This window comes from Hyla sarda, chromosome 8, assembly GCF_029499605.1.
Source record: "Hyla sarda isolate aHylSar1 chromosome 8, aHylSar1.hap1, whole genome shotgun sequence".
In the NCBI taxonomy this organism is placed as follows: domain Eukaryota; kingdom Metazoa; phylum Chordata; class Amphibia; order Anura; family Hylidae; genus Hyla; species Hyla sarda.
Genome location: NC_079196.1, coordinates 105,081,717 through 105,104,444, shown reverse-complemented (window position 1 = coordinate 105,104,444; position 22,728 = coordinate 105,081,717). Strand labels below are relative to the sequence as shown.

The following is a 22,728-nucleotide window of genomic DNA, read 5'->3' as shown; positions in this document are numbered from 1 at the left end:
CAGGTCTTTAACAATAAGCTCACACATGTATCACTACTTCATCACGCAGATCATGTCAATGGCACAAGGCTATATGGCCTGCATTGTAAATATTACCATGCACATTAGATCTTTGTTTCAAAACCAGATGCTTGGGGTTCATTTGTGACTTTTAGGCTCCCTAAATGTGGCTCACAAGCTGTTGGATGCACCATATATTTTAGGGCCTAAATTATCTGGTATGTCTTAGCTGTACTAGGCCTTAATACTGTGATCAAACTATATAACTATCATTACTTCAGAAGGCTTTTCCAATCTGGCATACTGTATTTCAGAATGCATAATCCTTTGTTACCCAATAGATAATCCCCCTTTCCTCAGTTACCTTATGTGCATGGCTAGCATAGGACTGACCTTTACAATTATAAAGGATGACTACTCATTACCATAACAATATAGGAATACTGAACAATATGTTGATGATATTACTGCCTGTATTATACCACCAGAGACATTTAAACATTTGAGGCCTGAAGTTAGAATACACTAATATGCAAACTGATCAGGCCCTGCACATGACCAGGTATAAACATTACCTCCTTGCAATAGAACAAACACTATGAACACCAGCTGACCAATACTAGTGTAAAGAAGGTGCCTAAAATATTACTTTTAATAATATCTCATCTAAAATACAAAAGTACCAAGTGTATCAGTGCTATGAGCATTAATCACAATGTACAAGAAATAATAAATGCTGCTAAAATATCATCCAAATTGTATCAGACATCTCGGAATGCAGAGTATATAAATGGATGAGTACAAGATATAAATTCGGACCCCAGGGTCTGATAATTGTAACCCCAATTGGTCCTAAAGCCAACCACAACATATAGAGCTGACAATGCGACCAAAGTATCACTCATTCATTGGTATTGAGAAAGGTCAGGCACAGCACGCTGGTCTGGCATTGATAGCCGGCCTTTCTGCCACTGTGCGAGTGCGCCCCGCCGGTACATCTAGACGAATGAGAACGAACTGTACACCAGCTAAGGGACCATAATCGCCACCTGACACTTGCTGGGAGTTGATACCTGTGTCTGACCTTTCTCAATACCAATGAATAAGTGATATAAACTGATTCTTGATATGTGACATAATACTTTTGGTCGCATTGTCGGCTCTATATGCTGTGGTCAGCTGTAGGACCAATTGGGGTGACAATTATCAGACCCTTGGGTCCTGAATTTATATCTTGTACTCATCCATTTTATACTCCCCTGAGGACATCGTCTAAATGGACAATAGAAACGCATTGGGAGTTGTAGTGGTCGATTGGGGATAACTATAATGGCCCGTGAGGTGCTTCTACATACATATAGCACTCCGGGATGTCTGATATTTTAGCAGCATTTATTATTTCTTGTATATTGTAATTAATATTCATATCACTGATACACTTGGTACTTTAGTATTTTACAGATATATTATTAAAAGTTATATTTTAAGCACCTTCTTTACACTAGTATTGGTCAGCTGGTGTTCATAGTGTTTGAGGCCTGAAGTTACCTGTTATGGGTCTTGTAAAGGTATATGCTTTAAAGTTAAATAATAAAACATGTGTGAACATCAGCTACACAACTATACCTAAAGCATTAAAATAGTTAAAAATGACTTCTGTTCTATTCTCTGTACTCGATACTGTGTGAAGGAAAAGAGCACTGATCTTGGTCTACTTTTATAGATAGTTTAATATTATAACAGCCCCTTTTGTACAGAAAGAACACACACCTTAATTAGACCTCACTCTCCCCGTCTTCCCTCTATAAATGGGTGCCTTGCAAATTACCAGAGTACAAATAACACTTATTATCATTAAGAGTAACTATGGTTGTTAAAATGTTCCATGTGCTCAGTGGAAATGGCTGATAGAAAAAAGCTAAGAGACAAAATGATTCCATATCCTGATAAAACAAAAGTCTTATTTTGCTTCAAATAGAACATTATATTTTCCTGTACAAATTGTACTATGTATCAAGGAAATTAAATTGTCCCAAATGGTCTCACACACTAGATTCAGGACTGCAACAGAAAATGACTAAGATGTTTTTCTTTTTTTAAATATTTTTAACAGAAAGGAAAAACAAGCATAAAGTGAGGAACCATCTATTTAAAGCATTGGTTCATTTCTAAAGCCTTTTGTGTATGTATTCATAGATCCCAAATCCTTAAAGCAAATAGAAAAACATGGTATTCATAGTGCCATCCAGAGATGCCCCCATTCCTGCCACAGACATTCATCAAAACAATGCCCTTCTTTACTTCCTGTACCATGACGGGTTATTCTCTGCATATGCTGTATGGGATCCATATTTCCCTTATAAATGCATTAAGAACTCATTATGCACATGAATATATTAATGCTCAATGCCAGGGTTAAATTCAGCCCCTTTGCTGCCCAAGGTGAACTAAAGAAAGGCTTTGTAAAGGCTGTCAGTTCCTATGCTTCCTGGCTGATGTTTTGGTCACTTTTGAATGCTGGCGGTGCTTTCTCTCTAGTGGTAGCATTAGACGGAGTCTACAATCCACACAAGTGGCTCAGGTAATGCAGCTCATCCAGGATGGCACATCAATGCGAGCTGTGGCTAGAAGGTTTTCTGTGTCTGTCAGTGTAGTGTCCAGACCATGGAGGCACTACCAGGAGACAGTCCAATACATCAGGAGACGTGGAGGAGGCTGTAGGAGGGAAACAACCCAGCAGCAGGACCACTACATCTGCCTTTGTGCAAGGAAGAGCAGGAGGAGCACTGCCAGAGCCCTGCAAAATGACCTCCAGCAGGTCACAAATCTACATGTGTCCACTCAAATGGTCAGAAACAGACTCCATGAGGGTGGTATAAGTCCACTGGTGGGGGTTGTGCTTACAGCAGCATGTTTGACATTTGTCAGAGAACACCAAGATTGGCAAATTCGCCACTGGTGCCCTGTGCTCTTCACAGATTAAAGCAGGTACACACTGACCACATGTGACAGACGTGACAGAATCTGGAGACGCTGTGGAGAACGTTCTGCTGCCTGCATGATTGGTTTGGCGGTGGGTCAGTAATGGTGTTTGGTGGCATTTCTTTGGGGGGGCCACACAGCCCACCACGTGCTTGCCAGAGGTAGCCTGACTACCATCAGGTACCAAGATGAGATCCTCAGACCCCTTGTGAGACCATTTGCAGGTGCGGTTGGCCCTGGGTTGCTCCTAATGCAAGACAACGCTAGACCTCATGTGGCTGGAGTGTGTCAGCAGTTCCTGCAAGAGGAAGGCATTGATGCTATGGACTGGCCCGCCCATTTCCCAAACCTGAATCTGATTGAGCACATCTGAGACATCATGTCTTGCTCCATCCACCAATGCCAAGTTGCACCACAGACTGTCCAGGAGTTAGCAGATGCTTTAGTCCAGGTCTGGGAGGACATCCCTCAGGAGACCATCCGCCACCTCATCCGGATCATACCCAGGCATTGTAGGGACGTCATACGGGCATGTGGAGGCCACCCACACCACTGAGCCTCATTTTGACTTGTTTTAAGGACATTACATCAAAGTTGAATCAGCCTGGAGTGTGACTCCATATCCAGACCTCCATGGGTTAATAAATTTGATTTCCATTGATCATTTTTGTGTGATTTTGTTGTCAGCACATTCAACTATGTAAAGACGAAAGTATTTCATACAATTAGTTAATTCATTCAGATCTAGGATGTGTTATCTTAGTGTCCCCTTTATTTTTCTGAGCAGTGTAAAACCTAGCCTTACCAAGTATGCACATTTGCTAACTTTTAAGTCACATATGGGCCATACTTTATGAATGAATAGGACTCCCTAAGTGACTGCACCATCCCTATTTATATAATTGGATTAATTATGGGTTGATAAGTAACAAGAACCATAAAACAAGTGTTACTGTATTATCTGCTTTATTATGGCTATTATAGGGAACCTGTTTTGTGCTGCCCAAACCATGAGCAGAATAAAGCAGGTACTGTGAGCGGGGTCCCAGAACACTATGATTTACTCAGTTGTAAAAAAAAAAAAAAAAGAAAATCATTGTTTAAAAAAAGCCTTTTCAAGTAATCACGGATAGTAGGCTGTGGACCCCACCCTACGCCAGCCCAGAGTTATGCGTCTCTCCCTATAAATGCAAGGACGGTCCCCCGGCAGTTCTTTCAAACTATGATTTCTTTGAAATGCCTAAATGTCTCAGAGTAAATCATAGTTTCCAGGATCCCACTCCCTCTACTTGTTTTATGCTATCCATGGTTTGGGCCACATAAAATAGGTGTATTCACACGTACAGTATCCTGCACATATTTGATGCAGCAGATTTTGTGGTGCAGATTTCAATGTAAACTAATTCGACTGAATACAGCAAAAAATCTGCAGCATTAAATATGCGCAGAATACTGTATGTGTGAATACACCCTAAGGGTATATTCACACATACAGGATCTGCTGCATATTTTTGCTGCATATTTTGTGCATCTGATTTTGCTACTCATTACCTTCAATGGGTAGCAAAATCAGCTGCAGAAAATATGCCTTAACACATTTTCCAGTATGTCAAAAACCAAGAAAATGTCACTTACCAAGATCCATGCTCTTTGATGTCTTCAAATTATAGGTATCAGGCTGTTGGGAACTTTCCATTCCTGAACTGTTCACAAAAAAAAAAGATTATTTATAATATATACAATATATTCTTAATGCTACATTTTTTTTTTCAATACTTTGCCTTACAAACTCTGTTCTAATGGTTTAATTACGTGTGTCTATGGTAATGATACCAGTTTTACCTTACTATATATATATATATATATATATATATATATATATATATATATATATATATACATTGTTATTATTATTATTTTTTAAATTATTAGTATTATAATTTTTTTTTGAGGAAACAGCATTTTCCTACATAATATGCAATATAGTCTTAATGCTAAATTTTTTTTTTCAATACTTTGCTTTACAAACTCTGTTCTAATGGTTTTATTATGTGTGTCTATGGTAATGATACCAGTTTTACCTTACTATTGAACCACTAAAACCATGGTCCAATTAAGCCTTCTCGATGTTGGTCTAATATGGAAAAGCTGCTTTTTCTACAGATCTATTATTTTACCAGGTACTCAGTCATACCCTCTATCATTCAGTGCTCCGTTGCTATTGTAGACTTTGAGAGTTACAAATGAATCTGTTAAATATAATTTTATTTATACAGAACTCAGAGAGAGAGAGCGAGAGAAAGAAAGAGAGAGAAAGATGACACTAACACATCTGTGTGTCATGAAACAATTTTAAGAAAATTGCTATAGCATGACAGGCATTTCTCCAATCATGCCGTTCTGTTAGAAATATCAATTAAGCACATATAAGGATGTCAAAACAAAAATGAACTTGGTAAAATAAAAAATAAAATAAAAAATGCATGCAGTAGTAATCTTTCCTTCCAATGAGAGATGTGTTTTAGATACTACATATCAATCTTATAACCCACATATTGTACTGGCTATTTAAGGTCTAATAACATATGCAGTAGGCCCAGCTATCACCCGAAAAACAAGTGTGGTATGCCTTGGGAGGTGCATGGTAGTTGGGATGTTGTGGTAGATAAGGGGTTAATGTTAACCCTATAGTTCGTGACGGCAGGCTGAGGGCTTGTATGCTCAGGTAATTCTCCGGCCCATGGCCGCCCTTCCCAGAAACGATAGGTGCATATAATGAAATGACTGAAGGTCCACAATGTACTTGAACTTGGGTAACTTTACTTAAGTGCTTGCGGTACATCCAATGAACAATGATGGTATCCGGAATACAGTCTTTATATAGCTCAATGACTGACAATTGTTACGGACCTTGAAATAAATTAAAGTCTCTGAATTTAGGGTAATTATTGCAGATCCGTCCGGATTTAGGGGAAAGATAAGGTCTGGTGATCTTGCACAGTGTGTGGGGATTGATACACTCAGAATGTAGAAGTTATCGGCCGTCTCTGCAAGGTTCAGGCCTAGACTCACAGATCTCAGCAGCGCAGATGCTTCTTGCTTGCTTGCACAGGAACAAGAGAGCGAGAACATGGCCGCCGCTCCCTTATATGGGCAGGGGGCGGGGCTAATCTGATTGGTCCGAACACCCGTCACTCACCGTTACACAGTGTGATGGGATTGACTACGTCACAAGGACCTCCAAAGGTCCTCAAGCAGAAATACCATAGAGTTCACCGAACCACGTGACCCGCAGGTCCTGTTACGCTATGGGACAGGAAATTAACTATTTAGAGCTTTTATATAATATTTTCATGCTTCCTAAGTAAGTTATTGGTGCAATAACCATCTGGATGAGAGGTGACTAGGGGTGGACAGGACAACAGGAACCCCAACGTCCTAGGGACTCTGGCTATGGGGACCCACAATAAAAAGGCCCCGGATATGATACGGTACCGGAACACCACACAAGCGAACACTTATTCATCAGCTGATAGCATCTTTTAAGCGGGTTTACAAACTTCTGTTCTTTGGCTGCACATCTCTATGCGTAACAGGGGTTGTGTGACTGACAATGATCGAAGAAAAGAGCCACACAGACAATTCAGCGACTGATTACACAGCCATGTAATAATTGAGCTACAGTCATGGCAATAAATGTTGGCACCCCTGAAATTTTTCAAGACAATTAAGTATTTCTCACAGAAAAGGATTGCAGTAACACATGTTTTTCGATACTCATGTTTATTCCCTTTGTGTGTATTGGAACTAAACCAAAAAAGGGAGGGAAAGAAGCAAATTGGACATAATGTCACACCAAACTCCAAAAATGGGCTGGAAAAAAATATTGGCACCCTTTCAAATTTGTGGAAATATAAGATTGTTTCAAGCATGTGATGCTCCTTTAAACTCACCTGGGGCAAGTAACAGGTGAAAGCAGATAAAAAGGAGAGAAGCTCACTTAGTCTTTGCATTAGTCTGTGTGTGCCACACTAAGCATGCACAACAGAAAGAAGAGAAGAGAACTTAGGGCTGGGCGGTATACCGTTTCATACCAAATACCAACATTTTTGGGCTGCACGATATGAATTTTAGCCCATACCATAATACCGGTTGGGCCCCTCCCCCTTGGGAATGTATTATCAGCGCAGCGCTGTCCCCACATCGGGGAAATAATCCTATGTTACCTGCCTGCGCTGTTCTGCTCCCCCCCAATTAATTATTAGCCCAGCCAGCGGGGTACTACTCAAAGATGTCAAGCACTGCCCTCCTCCTCTTTGTTGCGGGCCAACACCGGCGCTGGAACTCTATACTGTACGCCAGTGGTCTCCAACCTGCGGACCTCCAGATGTTGCAAAACTACAATTCCCAGCATGCCCAGACAGGCAACGCTGTCCGGGCATGCTGGGAGTTGTAATTTTGCAACAGCTGGAGGTCCGCAGGTTGGAGACCACTGCTGTACGCTGTATCCCTATGCCGGCTGCAAAAGATAAAGAAAATAAACTTTTAACTTACCTACGTCGGCCCTGGAACGCCGGACAGCTGTCAGCCTATCACCGGCCGGAGCGATGTCCCACCCCTGCCAGTGATAGGCTGAGCCCACTGTCATGTAAGAAGCCGGCTTCTTACATGACAGTGGGCTCAGCCTATCACTGGCCAGGGCGGGACATCGCTCCGGCCAGTGATAGGCTGACGGCTGTCCTCCCCTGTCCCCTGCGTGCAGCCGAGGTGGGTAAGTTAAAAGTTTATTTTCTGTATCTTTTGCAGCCCGGGCATAGGTATACAGCGTACAGCAGTGCTCTCAAACCTGCGGACCTCCAGCTGTTGCAAAACTACAGCTCCCAGCATGCCTGGACATCCGTTGGCTGTCCGGGCATGCTGGGAGTTGTAGTTTTGCAACAACTGGAGGCCCGCAGGTTGGAGACCACTGGCGTACAGTGAGTTCCATCGCCAGCGGCCCCCAACAAAGAGGAGGAGGGCAGTGCTAGACATCTGTGAGTAGTACCCCGCTGGTCTGATCATTAATTGGGGTGGGAGCAGAACAGTGATGGCGGGTCAGATGATTTGGGGGGGGGGGGAGCCGAACACCGCACGCGGGTCACATGATTGGGGGGGGGGGGGGTTGGGGGGACAGAACAGCGCTGGCGGGTCACATAATTTGGGGGGGTGAGAAAGTACCGTTATATACCGCGGAACCACTGTGAGTTAAAAAAAATACTGTGATACACATATTTGGTCATACCGCCCAGCCCTGAGAGAACTGCCTGAGGACTTGAGAACCAAAATGTGGAAAATTGTCAACAATCTCAAGGTTTCAAGTCCATCTCCAGAGATCTAGATTTGCCTTTGTCCACAGTGTGCAACATTATGAACAAGTTTGCAATCCATGGCACTGTAGCTAATCTCCCTGGGCGTAGACAGAAGAGAAAAATTTATGAAAGATGAAAAAACACAGGATAATCCGGATGGTGAATAAGCAGCCCCAAACATAGCAGCTCCAAAGATATTCAAGCTGTCCTGCAGGCTCAGGGAGCATCAGAGTAAACGCAAATTACCGTATTTTTCGCCATATAAGACGCACCCAATTTTAAAGGAGGAAAATCTAGAAAAAAAAGATTCTGAACCAAATACTGTAGTAAAATATTTTATATCAGTATAGTTCCCCCACAATAGTTGGCAGTATAGTTCCCCCACAATGGTAGGCAGCTCCTCCCCCCTCCCCCCCCACAATAGTTGGCAGTATAGTTCCCCCACAACGGTAGGCAGCTCCTTCCCCCTCCCCCCCACAATGATTGGCAGTATAGTTCCCCCACAATAATTGGCAGTATAGTTCCCCCACAATGGTAGGCAGCTCCTCCCCCCTCCCCCCCACAATGGTTGGCAGTATAGTTCCCCCACAATAGTTGGCAGTATAGTTCCCCCACAATGGTAGGCAGCTCCTCCCCCCCACAAAGGTTGGCAGTATAGTTCCCCCACAATAGTTGGCTGTATAGTTCCCCCACAATGGTTGGCAGTATAGTTTTCCCACAATAGTTGGCAGTATAGTTCCCCCACAATGGTAGGCACTGGCAGCTCCCCCCCACAATAGTTTGCAGTATAGTTCCCCCACAATGGTAGGCAGCTTCCCCCCCTCCAAAATGGTAGGCAGCTCCCCCCCCCCCCGCCTCCACAATGGTTGGCAGTATAGTTCCCCCACAATGGTTGGCAGTATAGTTCCCCCACAATGGTTGGCAGTATAGTTCCCCCACAATGGCTGGCAGTATAGTTCCCCCGCAATAGTAGGCAGCTCCCCACCACAGACATACAGCTTCAAGCCATATACAGTGTATGGCTGGAGGCTGTATGTCTGTGTGCTGCCCCCACAGTGTTCCGGTCACCGCTCCTCTGGCCCAGTGTCACATCTACTGCTATGGCCTATGGACCATAGCAGTAGGTGCCGGAACCGGAGGAGCGGTGACCGGAACGCTGAAGATTACACACCGCCGGTCACTCACCAGGCCCCGGTCGGCGTGCGTCTTCCTCCGGTGCCTCTATGGTTGTACGCACGGGACGTCACTGAGGTCCCGTGCGTACAACCATAGAGAGGCAGAGGATCGCAGGAAGACCGCAGGAGGACCGGAGGAGGACGCGCATCGGCCGGGGATTGGTTAGTGACCCGTGGACATCCTTATGTCCCGAAAAGATTTTTCGGGACATAGGGATGTCCGGCATAGGAAAACCTACGATTTTATCTGCCCGGGCCGGCTCCTGTGTGCGGCTGCAGGCGGGGGCCGGTCAGAGCAGGTAAAAACTAATACTGTATATTAAAAACCAGGGGGCCTCCAGCTGTTGTGAAACTACAACTACCAGCATGCCCAGACAGCCTTTGCCGGTCCGGGCATGCTGGTAGTTGTAGTTTCAGAACAGCTGGAGGCCCCCTGGTTTTTAGTATACAGTTATTAGTAATTCACTTGCCCGGCGCCCGGAACTGTATGTTCCAGGCGTAGGGCAATAAACATAGCCGGTGAGAGGTGAAAAATTCACCGGGGGTCATGAGGCTGCTGCGGGTGGGGAGCGGGTAGTCAGCGCTGTACCGCACCGCCGCAGCCTCTGTACTTACAGCTGACTTCCCGCTCTCGCCCTCAGCAGCCTCGGGCGTATATTCGCCGTATAAGACGCACCAACTTTTCCCCCCACGTTTTGGGGAAGAAAAAGTGCGTCTTATACGGCGAAAAATACGGTATCCGTCGACATTTAAGTGAAATGAAACGCTATGGCAGGAGACCCAAGAGGACTCCACTGCTGACACAGAGACATAAAAAAGCAAGACTACATTTTGCCAAAATGAACTTGAGTAAGCCAAAATCTTTCTGGGAAAACGTCTTGTGGACAGATGAGACCAAGATAGAGCTTTTTGGTAAAGCACATCATTCTACTGTTTACCGAAAACGGAATGAGGCCTACAAAGAAAATAACACAGTATCTACAGTGAAATATGGTGGAGGTTCAATGATGTTTTGGGGTTGTTTTGCTGCCTCTGGCTCTGGGTGCCTTGAATGAAAGGCATCATGAAATCTGAGGACTACCAAAGGATTTTGGGTCGCAATGTACAGCCCAGTGTCAGAAAGCTGAGCTTGCATCCGAGATCTTGGGTCTTCCAGCAGGACAATGACCCCAAAATAAATCAAGAAGCACCCAAAAGTGGATGGCAACAAAGCACTGGAGAGTTCTGAAGTGGCCAGCAATGAGTCCAGATCTAAATCCCATTGAACACCTGTGGAGAAAAGGCGCCCTTCCAATAAGAGAGACCTGGAGCAGTTTGCAAAGGAAGAGTGGTCCAACATTCCGCCGGCTGAGAGGTGTAAGAAGCTTATTGATGGTTATAGGAAGCGACTGATTTCAGTTATTTTTTCCAAAGGGTGTACAACCAAATATTAAGTTAAGTGTGCCAATAATTTTGTCCAGCCAATTTTTGGGAGTTTGGTGTGACATTATGTCCAATTTGCTTTTTTTCCTCCCCTTTTTGGTTTACGGTAGTTCCAATACACACAAATGAAATAAACATGTGTATAGCAAAACATGCTAGATGAGACCAAAACTGAACATTTTAAGTGCAAAATGCACTAAGATTCATCAAAACCTGTGCAAAGGAAAAGTAGAGCAGTTGCCCATAGCACACAGTCAGATTGCTTCTTTAATTTTTAAGAAAGCCTCTATAAATAATCAAAGCAATCAGATTGTTTGCTTTTCTCTGCACAGGTTTTCATAAATCTCCCCTTGTGTGGCAGAAGTTACACACCCAACACCAAGAGCACACCATCCACAGTAAAATATGATGTTGGCAGCATTGTGCTAAAAAAAAGCTGGATGGAGCCAAATACGGGCCAATTATTAAAGAAAATCTAATGTCCTAAATTCCAGACCTAAATCCAACATTTAGAGATGGCCTCATGACTGAGAATTAGCTTTTTTGCCAAGAAGAAAGGAAAAACATTTCCATTTCTAGATGTGCCATGCTGATAGAGGCAAAACCCTTCAGAGCTGTAATTGTAGCGAAATGAGGTTCTATAAAGTATTGATTCTTAATTGACTTTTTTTGTTCTCATTATTGCTTGTGTCACAATAAAAATAATTTTGCCCTTTCGAAGTACTAAGCATGTTGTGTTGATCAATTGGGAAAAGTCTATTTAAGTCTATTTGAGTTCTATTTTCTAATAATAGCAAAATGGGCAAAAAGTCCAAGGGGGGGGGGGGGTATACTTATGCAATGTACATTGCAACACTTCAACAAGTAGAAAATAACCAGGGGAAATCACCAAATGCGATTTCTTCACCACTTCTTTATTCAAACATGAAGGGTACAAACAGTGCAAGACACGAGTGGACGACAGTTGTGGGCCAGTTGAAGAATATCCTGCGAAACGGCACCGTAGCCTTGAACAAACGTCCCCCTGTCTATCGTTCACCCGTGTCCTGCACTGTTTGTACCCTTCATGTTTGAATAAACAAGTGGTGAAGAAATCACATTTGGTGAGTTGCCCTGGTTATTCAGTCTACTTGTTGAAGATTGTACCTGGACTGTGCATTATCCAGAGAGCACCACCTGGCGTGGTTCCGCTAACAGAAATAGAGATGTGTCTGTGCTAATTAAGAGGCTAGCTGTGCTGAATACATTTTCTCTACAAAAGGTACATTGCAACACACTGTATATGTTTCTAACAATTTACATATATCACACAAGACAGATAAGTAAATATATAGTTTAAGACAGCATCTGCAGCACAATAATGTAATGCCTGCTTCTAGAATCAGAAGCTGAACGCACAAGGTACTTTAGAAACATACCTAAAGTTGGAGTACTCCATTATAATATTCTCATTTGGATGAGGTGGTAAGGGAGGAGGAACATCTTTCTCCAAAGATCCATCATCAAAATTTGCAGAACCTGTAAATATTAAAAATATGTAATGAATGTACCATGTTATCCAGCTGAAAAATATGTCAATAATTGAAGGCTTTTCTGCTGTAATTTAGATATAGCCTTCAATCCCCCAATACCATACCACATAGATGAAGGTTTTAAAAATATATTTTGCAGGTCAATATAAGCCCATGTTCACACACACACACAAAAAAAAAATATTAAAATAAAATCACCTGTATTTTACTGTGTAGATGTTTTTTTTATATATATATAGAATATATAAAGAAAATGCCATTTAAAAGGGGTGACTAAAATGAGATGTATCCCTGTACTCAACCTAATAGTTTGATCATGTTAAATGCTTGTGTGCTGTGAATTTCAGGTGCTAGATTACACACTGTATATTTAATTTTGTGAACTGTATGAACATTTGCCTCAGCTACCCTTACACATTTTGTGAACTTACTATTGCAACATATGTTTCTGTTAAGCTTTACCGCTTATTGTCTTTCTTTTCCCCTTCAGTGGCATCTCCAAAAGCAAACATGGCACAGATGGGGTTTGGTTTTATATTGTTTGATCATATGGTGAATTTTTCCTTAAGAACACCCATAGGATATGTGAAAAATGGTCATTTGAAATGCAGTGTTCTTAAAGCATGTAATTCTTCCGTAAGAAACAACAAACAGAATTTAAAACGCTTTCAGAGGCGGAATGTTCTGTTTGATTTATCCCGAGCACACTGCAATGCGTGTAAATTGAACACAATTTAAATCAGTAGGCTTGTCACTACAAGCAGCTCAGGAAAGATGATATGCTGGAAAGTGAAAAGATAAGCTGATAAACCATACACCAAAGCAAATTGATAAATGCAGATTCAAAAGGTACAAAAGCAAAATAACTTTCAGTCTACTCCACAACTTAACACAGAGATTGATGCTCGGAGATGCAGAGATATACAGCGTCAAAGGAGAATTTTAAAGCGTTACAAGGGCTGAGGGGGGGTCAACATTTTTCTTGACTTCAGAATCAAAACATCCATTTTAAATACATTTCATTCCCATTTGTAAGGAATGGAATTGTTTAGGGATTGGAGAGAGTCCAGTTGTAGTGGAAGACGTGCAGAGAGTACACAAGTAACAACAATAAAAGTTAATAAGGTAATACTGCTTCAGGTGTTTGGAGTTAGGCTGAAGCCTACTGTAACCCCCTTAACCCCTTCAGGACGGAGCCCATTTTGGCCTTAAGGACCGGAGCGTTTTTTGCACATCTGACCACTGTCACTTTAAACATTAATAACTCTGGAATGCTTTTAGTTATCATTCTGATTCCGAGATTGTTTTTTCGTGACATATTCTACTTTAACATAGTGGTAAATTTTTGTCGATACTTGCATCCTTTCTTGGTGAAAAATCCGTAAATTTGATGAAAAATTTGAAAATTTAGCATTTTTCTAACTTTGAAGCTTTCTGCTTGTAAGGAAAATGGATATTACGAATACATTTTTTTTTTGTTCACATATACAATATGTCTACTTTATGTTTGCATCATAAAATTGATGAGTTTTTACTTTTGGAAGACACCAGAGGGCTTCAACGGTCAGCAGCAATTTTCCGATTTTTCACAAAATTTTCAAACTCAGTATTTTTCAGGGACCAGTTCAGGTTTGAAGTGGATTTGAAGGGTCTTCATATTAGAAATACCCCATAAATGACCCCATTATAAAAACTACACCCCCCAAAGTATTCAAAATGACATTCAGTCAGCATTTTAACCCTTTAGGTGTTTCACACGAATAGCAGCAAAGTGAAGGAGAAAATTCACAATCTTCATTTTTTACACTCACATGTTCTTGTAGACCCAATTTTTGAATTTTTACAAGGGGTAAAAGGACAAAATTTTTACTTGTATTTGTAGCTCCATTTCCCTGGAGTAAGCACATACCTCATATGTCTATGTAAAGTGTTCGGCGGGCGCAGTAGAGGGCTCAGAAGGGAAGGAGCGACAAGGGGATTTTGGAGAGTACGTTTTTCTGAAATGGTTTTTGGGGGGCATGTTACCTTTAGGAAGCCCTTATGGTGCCAGAACAGCAAAAAAAAAACACATGGCATACCATTTTGGAAACTAGACCCCTCGGGGAATGTAACATGGGATAAAGTGAACCTTAATACCCCACAGGTGTTTCACGACTTTTGCAAATGTAAAAAAAAAAAAAAAAAATTTTACCTAAAATGCTTGTTTTCCCCCCAAAAATTTATTTTTAAAAAGGGTAATAGCAGAAAATTTTTGTGTAGGGGTATGTGTATATGTAGTGTTTTTTACTTTTTATTTTATTTTTTGTGGAAGTGTAGTGTAGTGTTTTTAGGGTACAGTCGCACGGGCGGGGGTTCACAGTAGTTTCTCGCTGGCAATTTGAGCTGCAGCAGAAAGTTTGCGGCAGCTCAAATTTGCAGCCAGATACTTACTGTAATCCTCCGCCCATGTGAGTGTACCCTGTACGTTCACATTGGGGGGGGGACATCCAGCTGTTGCATAACTACAACTCCCAGCATGCCCGTTGGCTGTCGGTGACTGCTGAGAGTTGCAGTTTTGCAACAACTGTAGGCACACTGGTTATGTATCACTGAGTTTGTGACCTAACTCAGTGTTTCACAACCAGTGTGCCTCCAGCTGTTGCAAAACTACAACTCCCAGCATGTACGGTGCATGGTGTACGGTGACTGCTGAGAGTTGTAGTTTGCAACAGCTGGAGGCACACCGGTCGTGAAACACTGAGTTAGGTAAAAAAAAACTCTGAGTTTCACAACCAGTGTGCCTTCAGCTGTTGCAAAACTACAACTCTCAGCAGTCACCGACAGCCAACGGGCATGCTGGGAGTTGTAGTTATGCAACCAGCAGATGCACCACTACAACTCCCAGCATGCACTTTAGCTGTTTGTGCAAGCTGGGAGTTGTAGTTATACAACAGCTGAAGGTACACTTTTCCATAGAAAGAATGTGCCTCCAGCTGTTGCAAAACCATAAGTCCCAGCATGCCCATAAGGGAATGCTGGGAGTTGTGGTGGTCTGCCTCCTGCTGTTGCATAACTACAGCTCCCAGCATGCCCTTTTTGCATGCTGGGAGCTGTTGCTAAGCAACAGCAGGAGGCTGTCACTCACCTCCAACGATCCTCGCTGCACAGGTCAGTCCCTCGTCGTCTCCGCCGCCGCCGCTGCTCCTGGGGCCCCGATCCCAACAGGGGCGCCGGGGATCGGGGTCCCCAGCACCGGGGGTCGTCTTCCCGCACCCACTCACGTCCTCCGGAAGAGGGGCGGAGCGGGTGCGGGAGTGACACCCGCAGCAGGCGCCCTGATTGGTCGGCCGGTAATCCGGCCGACGAATCAGGGCGATCGTGAGGTGGCACCAGTGCCACCTCACCCCTGCAGGCTCTGGCTGTTCGGGGCCGTCAGAGACGGCCCCGAACAGCCAGTAATTCCGGGTCACCGGGTCACTGGAGACCCGATTGACCCGGAATCGCCGCAGATCGCTGGACTGAATTGTCCAGCGATCTGCGGCGATCGCCGACATGGGGGGGCATAATGACCCCCCTGGGCGATATGCCGGGATGCCTGCTGAACGATTTCAGCAGGCATCCGGCTCCGGTCCCCAACCGGCTAGCGGTGGGGGCCGGAATTCCCACGGGCGTATGGATACGCCCTCGGTCCTTAAGGACTCGGGATTCAGGGCGTATCCATACGCCCTATGTCCTGAAGAGGTTAAGGATTCAGCCCATTTTCACCTTAAGGATGCAGCAAATTTTCGTTTTTGCAATAAAAATTTTTTCGTCCTTCCCTTCTAAAAATTATAACGCTTTTAATTTTTCACCTACAGGCCCATATAAGGGCTTGTTTTTTGCGTCATCAATTGTACTTGTAATCACATAACTAATCTGGAAAAAAAAAATATTTGTGGGGTGAAATAAAAAAAATGCCAATTTTCCATTTTGGGGGCTCCCGTTTCTAGACAGTGCCCTTTCCAGTAAAAATGACAAATTATCTTTATTCTGTAGGTCCATACGGTTATAAGGATACCCAATTTATATGGGTTTTATTTAATTTTAACACTTAAAAAAATTATAAACTATATGCCCCAAAATTAGTATGTTTAAAATTGTCATCTTCATTTTTGTGCCGTGGTCTGTAGTTTTTAGCAGTACCATTCTTGTTTTGATAGGGCTTTTTGATTGTTTTTATTAATTTTTTTATGGTATAAAAGTGACCAAAACCACACTATTTTGGACTTTGGAATTTACTCCATTGACCGATTTAATTAATGATATATTTTTGTAGTTCGGACATTAACGCACATGGCGATACCACATATGTTTTAATTTATTTTTATTTACATATTTTATTTTATTTATTTTTAAATCGCAAAAGGGGGTGACTTGGACTTTTATTAGGGAAGGAGTTAAATCACTTTTCTTTGTTATGTTAAAGCCCCCATTTGCTATGTTATAAACCCCACATTGATCTCAGCCACTGATCAGCACTATGTCATAGTATAACGCTGATCAGTGTTCTCGGAGCTCTGCTGCTCCTGCCTGCTGGAAAGGCATGGAGCAGCAGATCACCAATCGGACAACGGAGAGACAGGTAGTGATCCTCCCGTCGTCCTCACAGCTGATCGGGACATTGCGATTATGTGGGTCCTGTCTGCCCTTAGAAACCGGGACCCACTGGGTTTAACTCGTTCTGCGCTGTGAGAACGGTTTAAACCCTGTAAATGGGACCGGGGCGTACAGGTACACCCTGCGTCCTTAAGGACTCCTGATGCAGGGTGTATCGATACACCCTGCATCCTGAACAGGTTAAATAAAATGTTATTACTATGCCTCTAGTGCGATTTACATCCTCAATCTGCTGCAATGCTATTCTATTTAATTCAATGAAAAAGGATATGCAAAACAATAATACTACTTAAAGCTTAATCACACTGTACAAACTTAGCCAAACAATCGGCAACATCAAGTAAAAAACAAACAAACAAAAAAACACTAAGCAAATCAAATGCTATAACGAGTTAGTGGAATTTTCTGGGGTACATAAGATTGTTACGCCGAGCGCTCCGGGTCCCCGCTCCTCCCCGGAGCGCTCGCAGCATCCTCTCATTCGCAGCGCCCCGGTCAGACCTGCTGACCGGGTGCGCTGCAATATCACTCCCAGCCGGGATGCGATTCGCGATGCGGAAGGCGCCCGCTCGCGATGCGCATCCCGGCTCCCGTACCTGACCCGTTCCCCATTTGTCTTGTCCCGGCGCGCGCGGCCCCGCTCCTTAGGGCGCGCGCGTGCCGGGTCTCTGCAATTTAAAGGGCCACTGCGCCACTGATTGGCGCAGCAGGCTTAATCAGTATGTTCACCTGTGCACTCCCTACTTATACCTCACTTCCCCTGCACTCCCTCGCCGGATCTTGTTGCCATTGTGCCAGTGAAAGCTTTTCCTTGTGTGTTCCTAGCCTGTGTTCCAGACCTCGTGCCGTTGCCCCTGACTACGATCCTTGCTGCCTGCCCTGACCTTCTGGTCTCTGGCCAGGGATACTTGGTCTCTGGCCAGGGACTACAAATGGATCCAGATAAACTTTCTGATGTCTTAGATTGGCCACGCCCCTCCGGACTCCGTGCTATCCAACGTTTTTGGGGGTTCGCCAATTATTACAGACAATTCATTCCACACTTCTCCACTATTGTGGCCCCTACCGTGGCTTTAACCAAGAAAAATGCCAATCCTAAGTCCTGGTCTCCCCAAGCGGAAGACGCATTTAAACATCTCAAGTCTGCCTTTTCTTCTGCTCCCGTGCTCTCCAGACCTGACCCATCTAAACCCTTTCTATTGGAGGTAGATGCCTCCACTGTGGGAGCTGGAGCTGTCCTTCTACAAAAAAATTCTTCCGGGCATGCTGTTACTTGTGGGTTTTTTTCTAGGACCTTCTCTCCGGCGGAGAGAAACTACTCCATTGGTGATCGAGAACTACTGGCCATTAAATTGGCGCTTGAGGAATGGAGGCACCTGCTGGAGGGATCAAAATTTCCAGTTATCATATACACTGATCACAAGAATCTCTCCTATCTCCAGTCTGCCCAACGACTGAACCCTCGCCAGGCTAGGTGGTCGTTGTTCTTTGCCCGTTTTAACTTTGAAATCCATTTTCGCCCTGCTGACAAGAACATTAGGGCCGATGCCCTCTCTCATTATTCTGATGCCTCTGAAGTAGAGGTCTCTCCGCAACACATCATTCCTCCGGACTGTCTGATCTCCACTTCTCCAGCCTCCATCAGGCAAACTCCTCCAGGGAAGACCTTCGTTTCTCCACGCCAGCATCTCGGGATTCTCAAATGGGGACACTCCTCCCACCTCGCAGGCCATGCGGGCATCAAAAAATCCTTGCAACTCATCTCTCAATTTTATTGGTGGCCGACTCTGGAGACTGATGTTGTTGATTTTGTGCGGGCCTGTACTGTCTGTGCCCGGGATAAGACTCCTCGCCAGAAGCCTGCTGGTCTCCTTCATCCTCTGCCTGTTCCTGAACAGCCTTGGTCACAGATTGGTATGGACTTTATTACGGACTTGCCCTCATCCCGTGGCAACACAGTTGTTTGGGTGGTCGTTGATCGATTTTACAAGATGGCACATTTTATTCCTCTTCCTGGTCTTCCTTCAGCGCCTCAGTTGGCAAAGCAATTTTTTGTACACATTTTTCGCCTTCACGGTTTGCCCACGCATATCGTTTCGGATAGAGGCGTCCAATTCGTGTCTAAATTCTGGAGGGCCCTCTGTAAACAGCTCAAGATCAAATTAAACTTCTCTTCTTCTTATCATCCCCAATCCAATGGGCAAGTAGAAAGAATTAATCAGGTCCTGGGTGACTATTTACGGCATTTTGTTTCCTCCCGCCAGGATGACTGGGCAGATCTTCTACCATGGGCTGAATTCTCATACAACTTCAGAGTCTCCGAATCTTCTGCTAAATCCCCATTTTTCGTGGTGTACGGCCGTCACCCTCTTCCTCCCCTCCCTACTCTTTTGCCCTCTGGTTTGCCCGCTATGGAAAGAAACCCAAAATTCTCTTTTACAGGCTTCATCCCGGATGAAAAGATTTGCTGATAAGAAAAGAAGAACTCCCCCCATTTTTGCTCCCGGAGACAAGGTATGGCTCTCCGCTAAATATGTCCGCTTTCGTGTCCCCAGTTACAAACTGGGACCACGCTATCTTGGCCCTTTCAAAGTCTTGTGCCAGATTAACCCTGTCTCTTACAAACTCCTTCTTCCTCCTTCTCTTCGTATTCCCAATGCCTTCCATGTCTCTCTCCTTAAACCACTCATCATTAACCGCTTCTCTCCAAAAGTTGTTTCTCCCACTCCTGTTTCCGGTTCATCTGACGTCTTCTCTGTGAAGGAGATTCTGGCCTCCAAGACTGTCAGAGGGAAAAGATTTTTTTTGGTGGATTGGGAAAACTGTGGCCCAGAGGAGAGATCCTGGGAACCTGAGGACAACATCCTAGACAAAAGTCTTATCCTCAGGTTCTCAGGCTCCAAGAAGAGGGGGAGACCCAAGGGGGGGTGGGTACTGTTATGCCGAGCGCTCCGGGTCCCCCCTCCTCCCCGGAGCGCTCGCAGCATCCTCTCATTCGCAGCGCCCCGGTCAGACCTGCTGACCGGGTGCTCTGCAATATCACTCCCAGCCGGGATGCGATTCGCGATGCGGGAGGCGCCCGCTCGCGATGCGCATCCCGGCTCCCGTACCTGACCCTTTCCCCGTCTGTCTTGTCCCGGCGCGCGCGGCCCCGCTCCTTAGGGCGCGCGCGCGCCGGGTCTCTGCAATTTAAAGGGCCACTGCGCCACTGATTGGCGCAGCAGGCTTAATCAGTATGTTCACCTGTGCACTCCCTACTTATACCTCACTTCCCCTGCACTCCCTCGCCGGATCTTGTTGCCATTGTGCCAGTGAAAGCGTTTCCTTGTGTGTTCCTAGCTTGTGTTCCAGACCTCCTGCCGTTGCCCCTGACTACGATCCTTGCTGCCTGCCCTGACGTTCTGCTACGTCCGAACTTGCTCTTGTCTACTCCCTTGTACCGCGCTTATCTTCAGCAGTCAGAGAGGTTGAGCCGTTGCTGGTGGATACGACCTGGTTGCTACCGCCGCTGCAAGACCATCCCGCTTTGCGGCGGGCTCTGGTGAATACCAGTAGCAACTTAGAACCGGTCCACCAACACGGTCCACGCCAATCCCTCTCTGGCACAGAGGATCCACCTCCAGCCAGCCGAATCGTGACAAAGATAAAATAGCCCCAAATGCTTAGATAATACATTTTTGGAGAATAAACTTTTGATTTCTTTGCTGCCACTGTTTGGATCTCCTGTTACATACCCCCTGCTTTAAAAAGTACCTGTAACCAAATAAAACTTTTCTAAACTAACTCAGGCTAAGTTCCATAACTACTCCTAACACTCCTCCCAAAATTTCAGAGCTTTAAAAAGCTGTGTATCATACCTTTATTCTTTCTCACATAGTGCAGTCTCCCAGAAGAAAGTGGGCATTTACCAGCAGGCATGACATCACTGAAGCCTGCTGGGAGACCATTTCCTTCCTCAAACCGTTGCAGTGCTGTGATGAATAGAAGACCTGAGGCTCTATGCATCTTTCAGTGAGGCTCTATGCATGTTCAGTGAGGCTCTATGCATGGTTCAGTGAGGCTCTGTGCAGCTTTCAGTGAGGCTCTGTGCAGCTATCAATCAAGCTCAGTGCAGAGAAACATTTCCTGAGTTTGGTCTCCTGCCAGGCCGGGAGGAGACCAAACTCCCTGTATTAATTGTGGCAGTCAACAGAACAGAGCCACCTAGGGGCCGTTTTTTCTATTAAATTTTAAACATAATTATGTTGATAATTTTAAAAGTAAGTGAATGGGTAAGTGTCTGCTAATTACACAAGGAACACTATTTTAAAAGTTTTATTTGGTGACAGTTACTCTTTAACCTCTACCGGAAAGCCAGGTGTATGCATACGCCCTGCATCCCGAGTCCTTAAGGACGTGGGGCGTATGCATACGCCAGTGGGAATTCTGGTCCCCGCCGCTAGCCGGGTGGGGACCGGGATGCCTGCTGAAATCATTCAGCAATCATCCCGTCACATTGCTGAGGGGGGTCCTGAGACCCCCCACATTTCGGCGATCATAGAAAATTGCATGTCAATTCAGACATGCGATTTTCTGCTATTCCAGGCTGATCGGGTCTCTGGTGACCCGATCACCCGGAAAATAGGGATGATCGGAGCTGTCTGTGACAGCCCTGATCATCCTGAGGGATAGGAGCGAGGTCGCAGTGCTGCGATCTCCTCCTATACCCTGCCATTGGTCAGAACTGATTCTGACCAATGCTAGTGCAGGACAGTGGGTTGCCATGGCAACCTCCCATTCTGCCCACCCCTGGATGTCGGGCAGAACGGGGGGAGAAGATGGAGGCCGGTACCTGAGAAGACGATGGCGTGGGGACCGAAGATCATCCTGGAGAAGGCGGAGATCCCTGCTCAGGTAGGGAAACGACGGTGGGGGGGGAAATGAAAGTGAAGGTAAAGTGATCTTTCTGTGGCAACCACTAGGAAGGCAGAACTGCAACTCCCAGCATGCCCAGACAGCCAAAGGCTGTCTGGGCATGCTGGGAGTTGTAGCTTTGCAACATCTGCAGGGTCACAGTTTGGAGACCACTGTTACAGTGGTGCCTAAACAGTAGCCCTCCAGATGTTGCCAAACTACAACTCTCAGCATGCCTAGACTGCCCAGACATGCTAAGAGTTGTAGTTCTGGAACATCTGTCCCTTCAGATTTTGCAATTTTCATGACATTTTTGAAAATTGCTGCTCTACTTTGAAGCCCTCTAACTTTTTCAAAAAGTAAAAATATGTCCATTTTATGATGCCAACATAAAGTGGACATATTGTATTTGTGAATAAAAATAAAATGTATTTGGAATATACATTTTCCTTACAAACAGAGAGCTTCAAAGTTAGAAAAATGCAACATTTTCAAAAATGTGATGAACTTTTGGGATTTTTCACCAAAAAAGGATGCAAGTAACGACGAAAATTTTGCACCAAAATAAAGTAGAATATGTCATGAAAAAACAAACAATCTCAGAATCAGAATATTCGGTAAAAGCGTTTTAGAGTTATTAATGCGTAAAGCGACAGTGGTCAGAAGGGCTCAGTCCTTAAAGGGGTTCTCCCTTGTTTATACTGTTTTTTTGTTATTATGTTTGTGCGTTATGTGTGTATA

General features: G+C 44.5%; 1 protein-coding gene across 5 annotated transcripts in view; it reads right to left on the bottom strand.

Moving 5' to 3' along the window:
• The window catches only part of PARD3B (par-3 family cell polarity regulator beta), a 1,515,381-nt gene that overhangs the window by 870,894 nt on the left and 621,759 nt on the right, over positions 1-22,728 (bottom strand). For all 5 annotated transcript variants that reach the window (XM_056536585.1, XM_056536586.1, XM_056536589.1 and 2 more), the window contains 2 exons: positions 12,346-12,445; positions 4,618-4,685 (listed from right to left, as the gene is read on the bottom strand). In XM_056536585.1, coding sequence (XP_056392560.1) covers positions 4,618-4,685; positions 12,346-12,445 — 168 coding nt within the window. The remainder of the gene's footprint in view (positions 1-4,617; positions 4,686-12,345; positions 12,446-22,728) is intronic.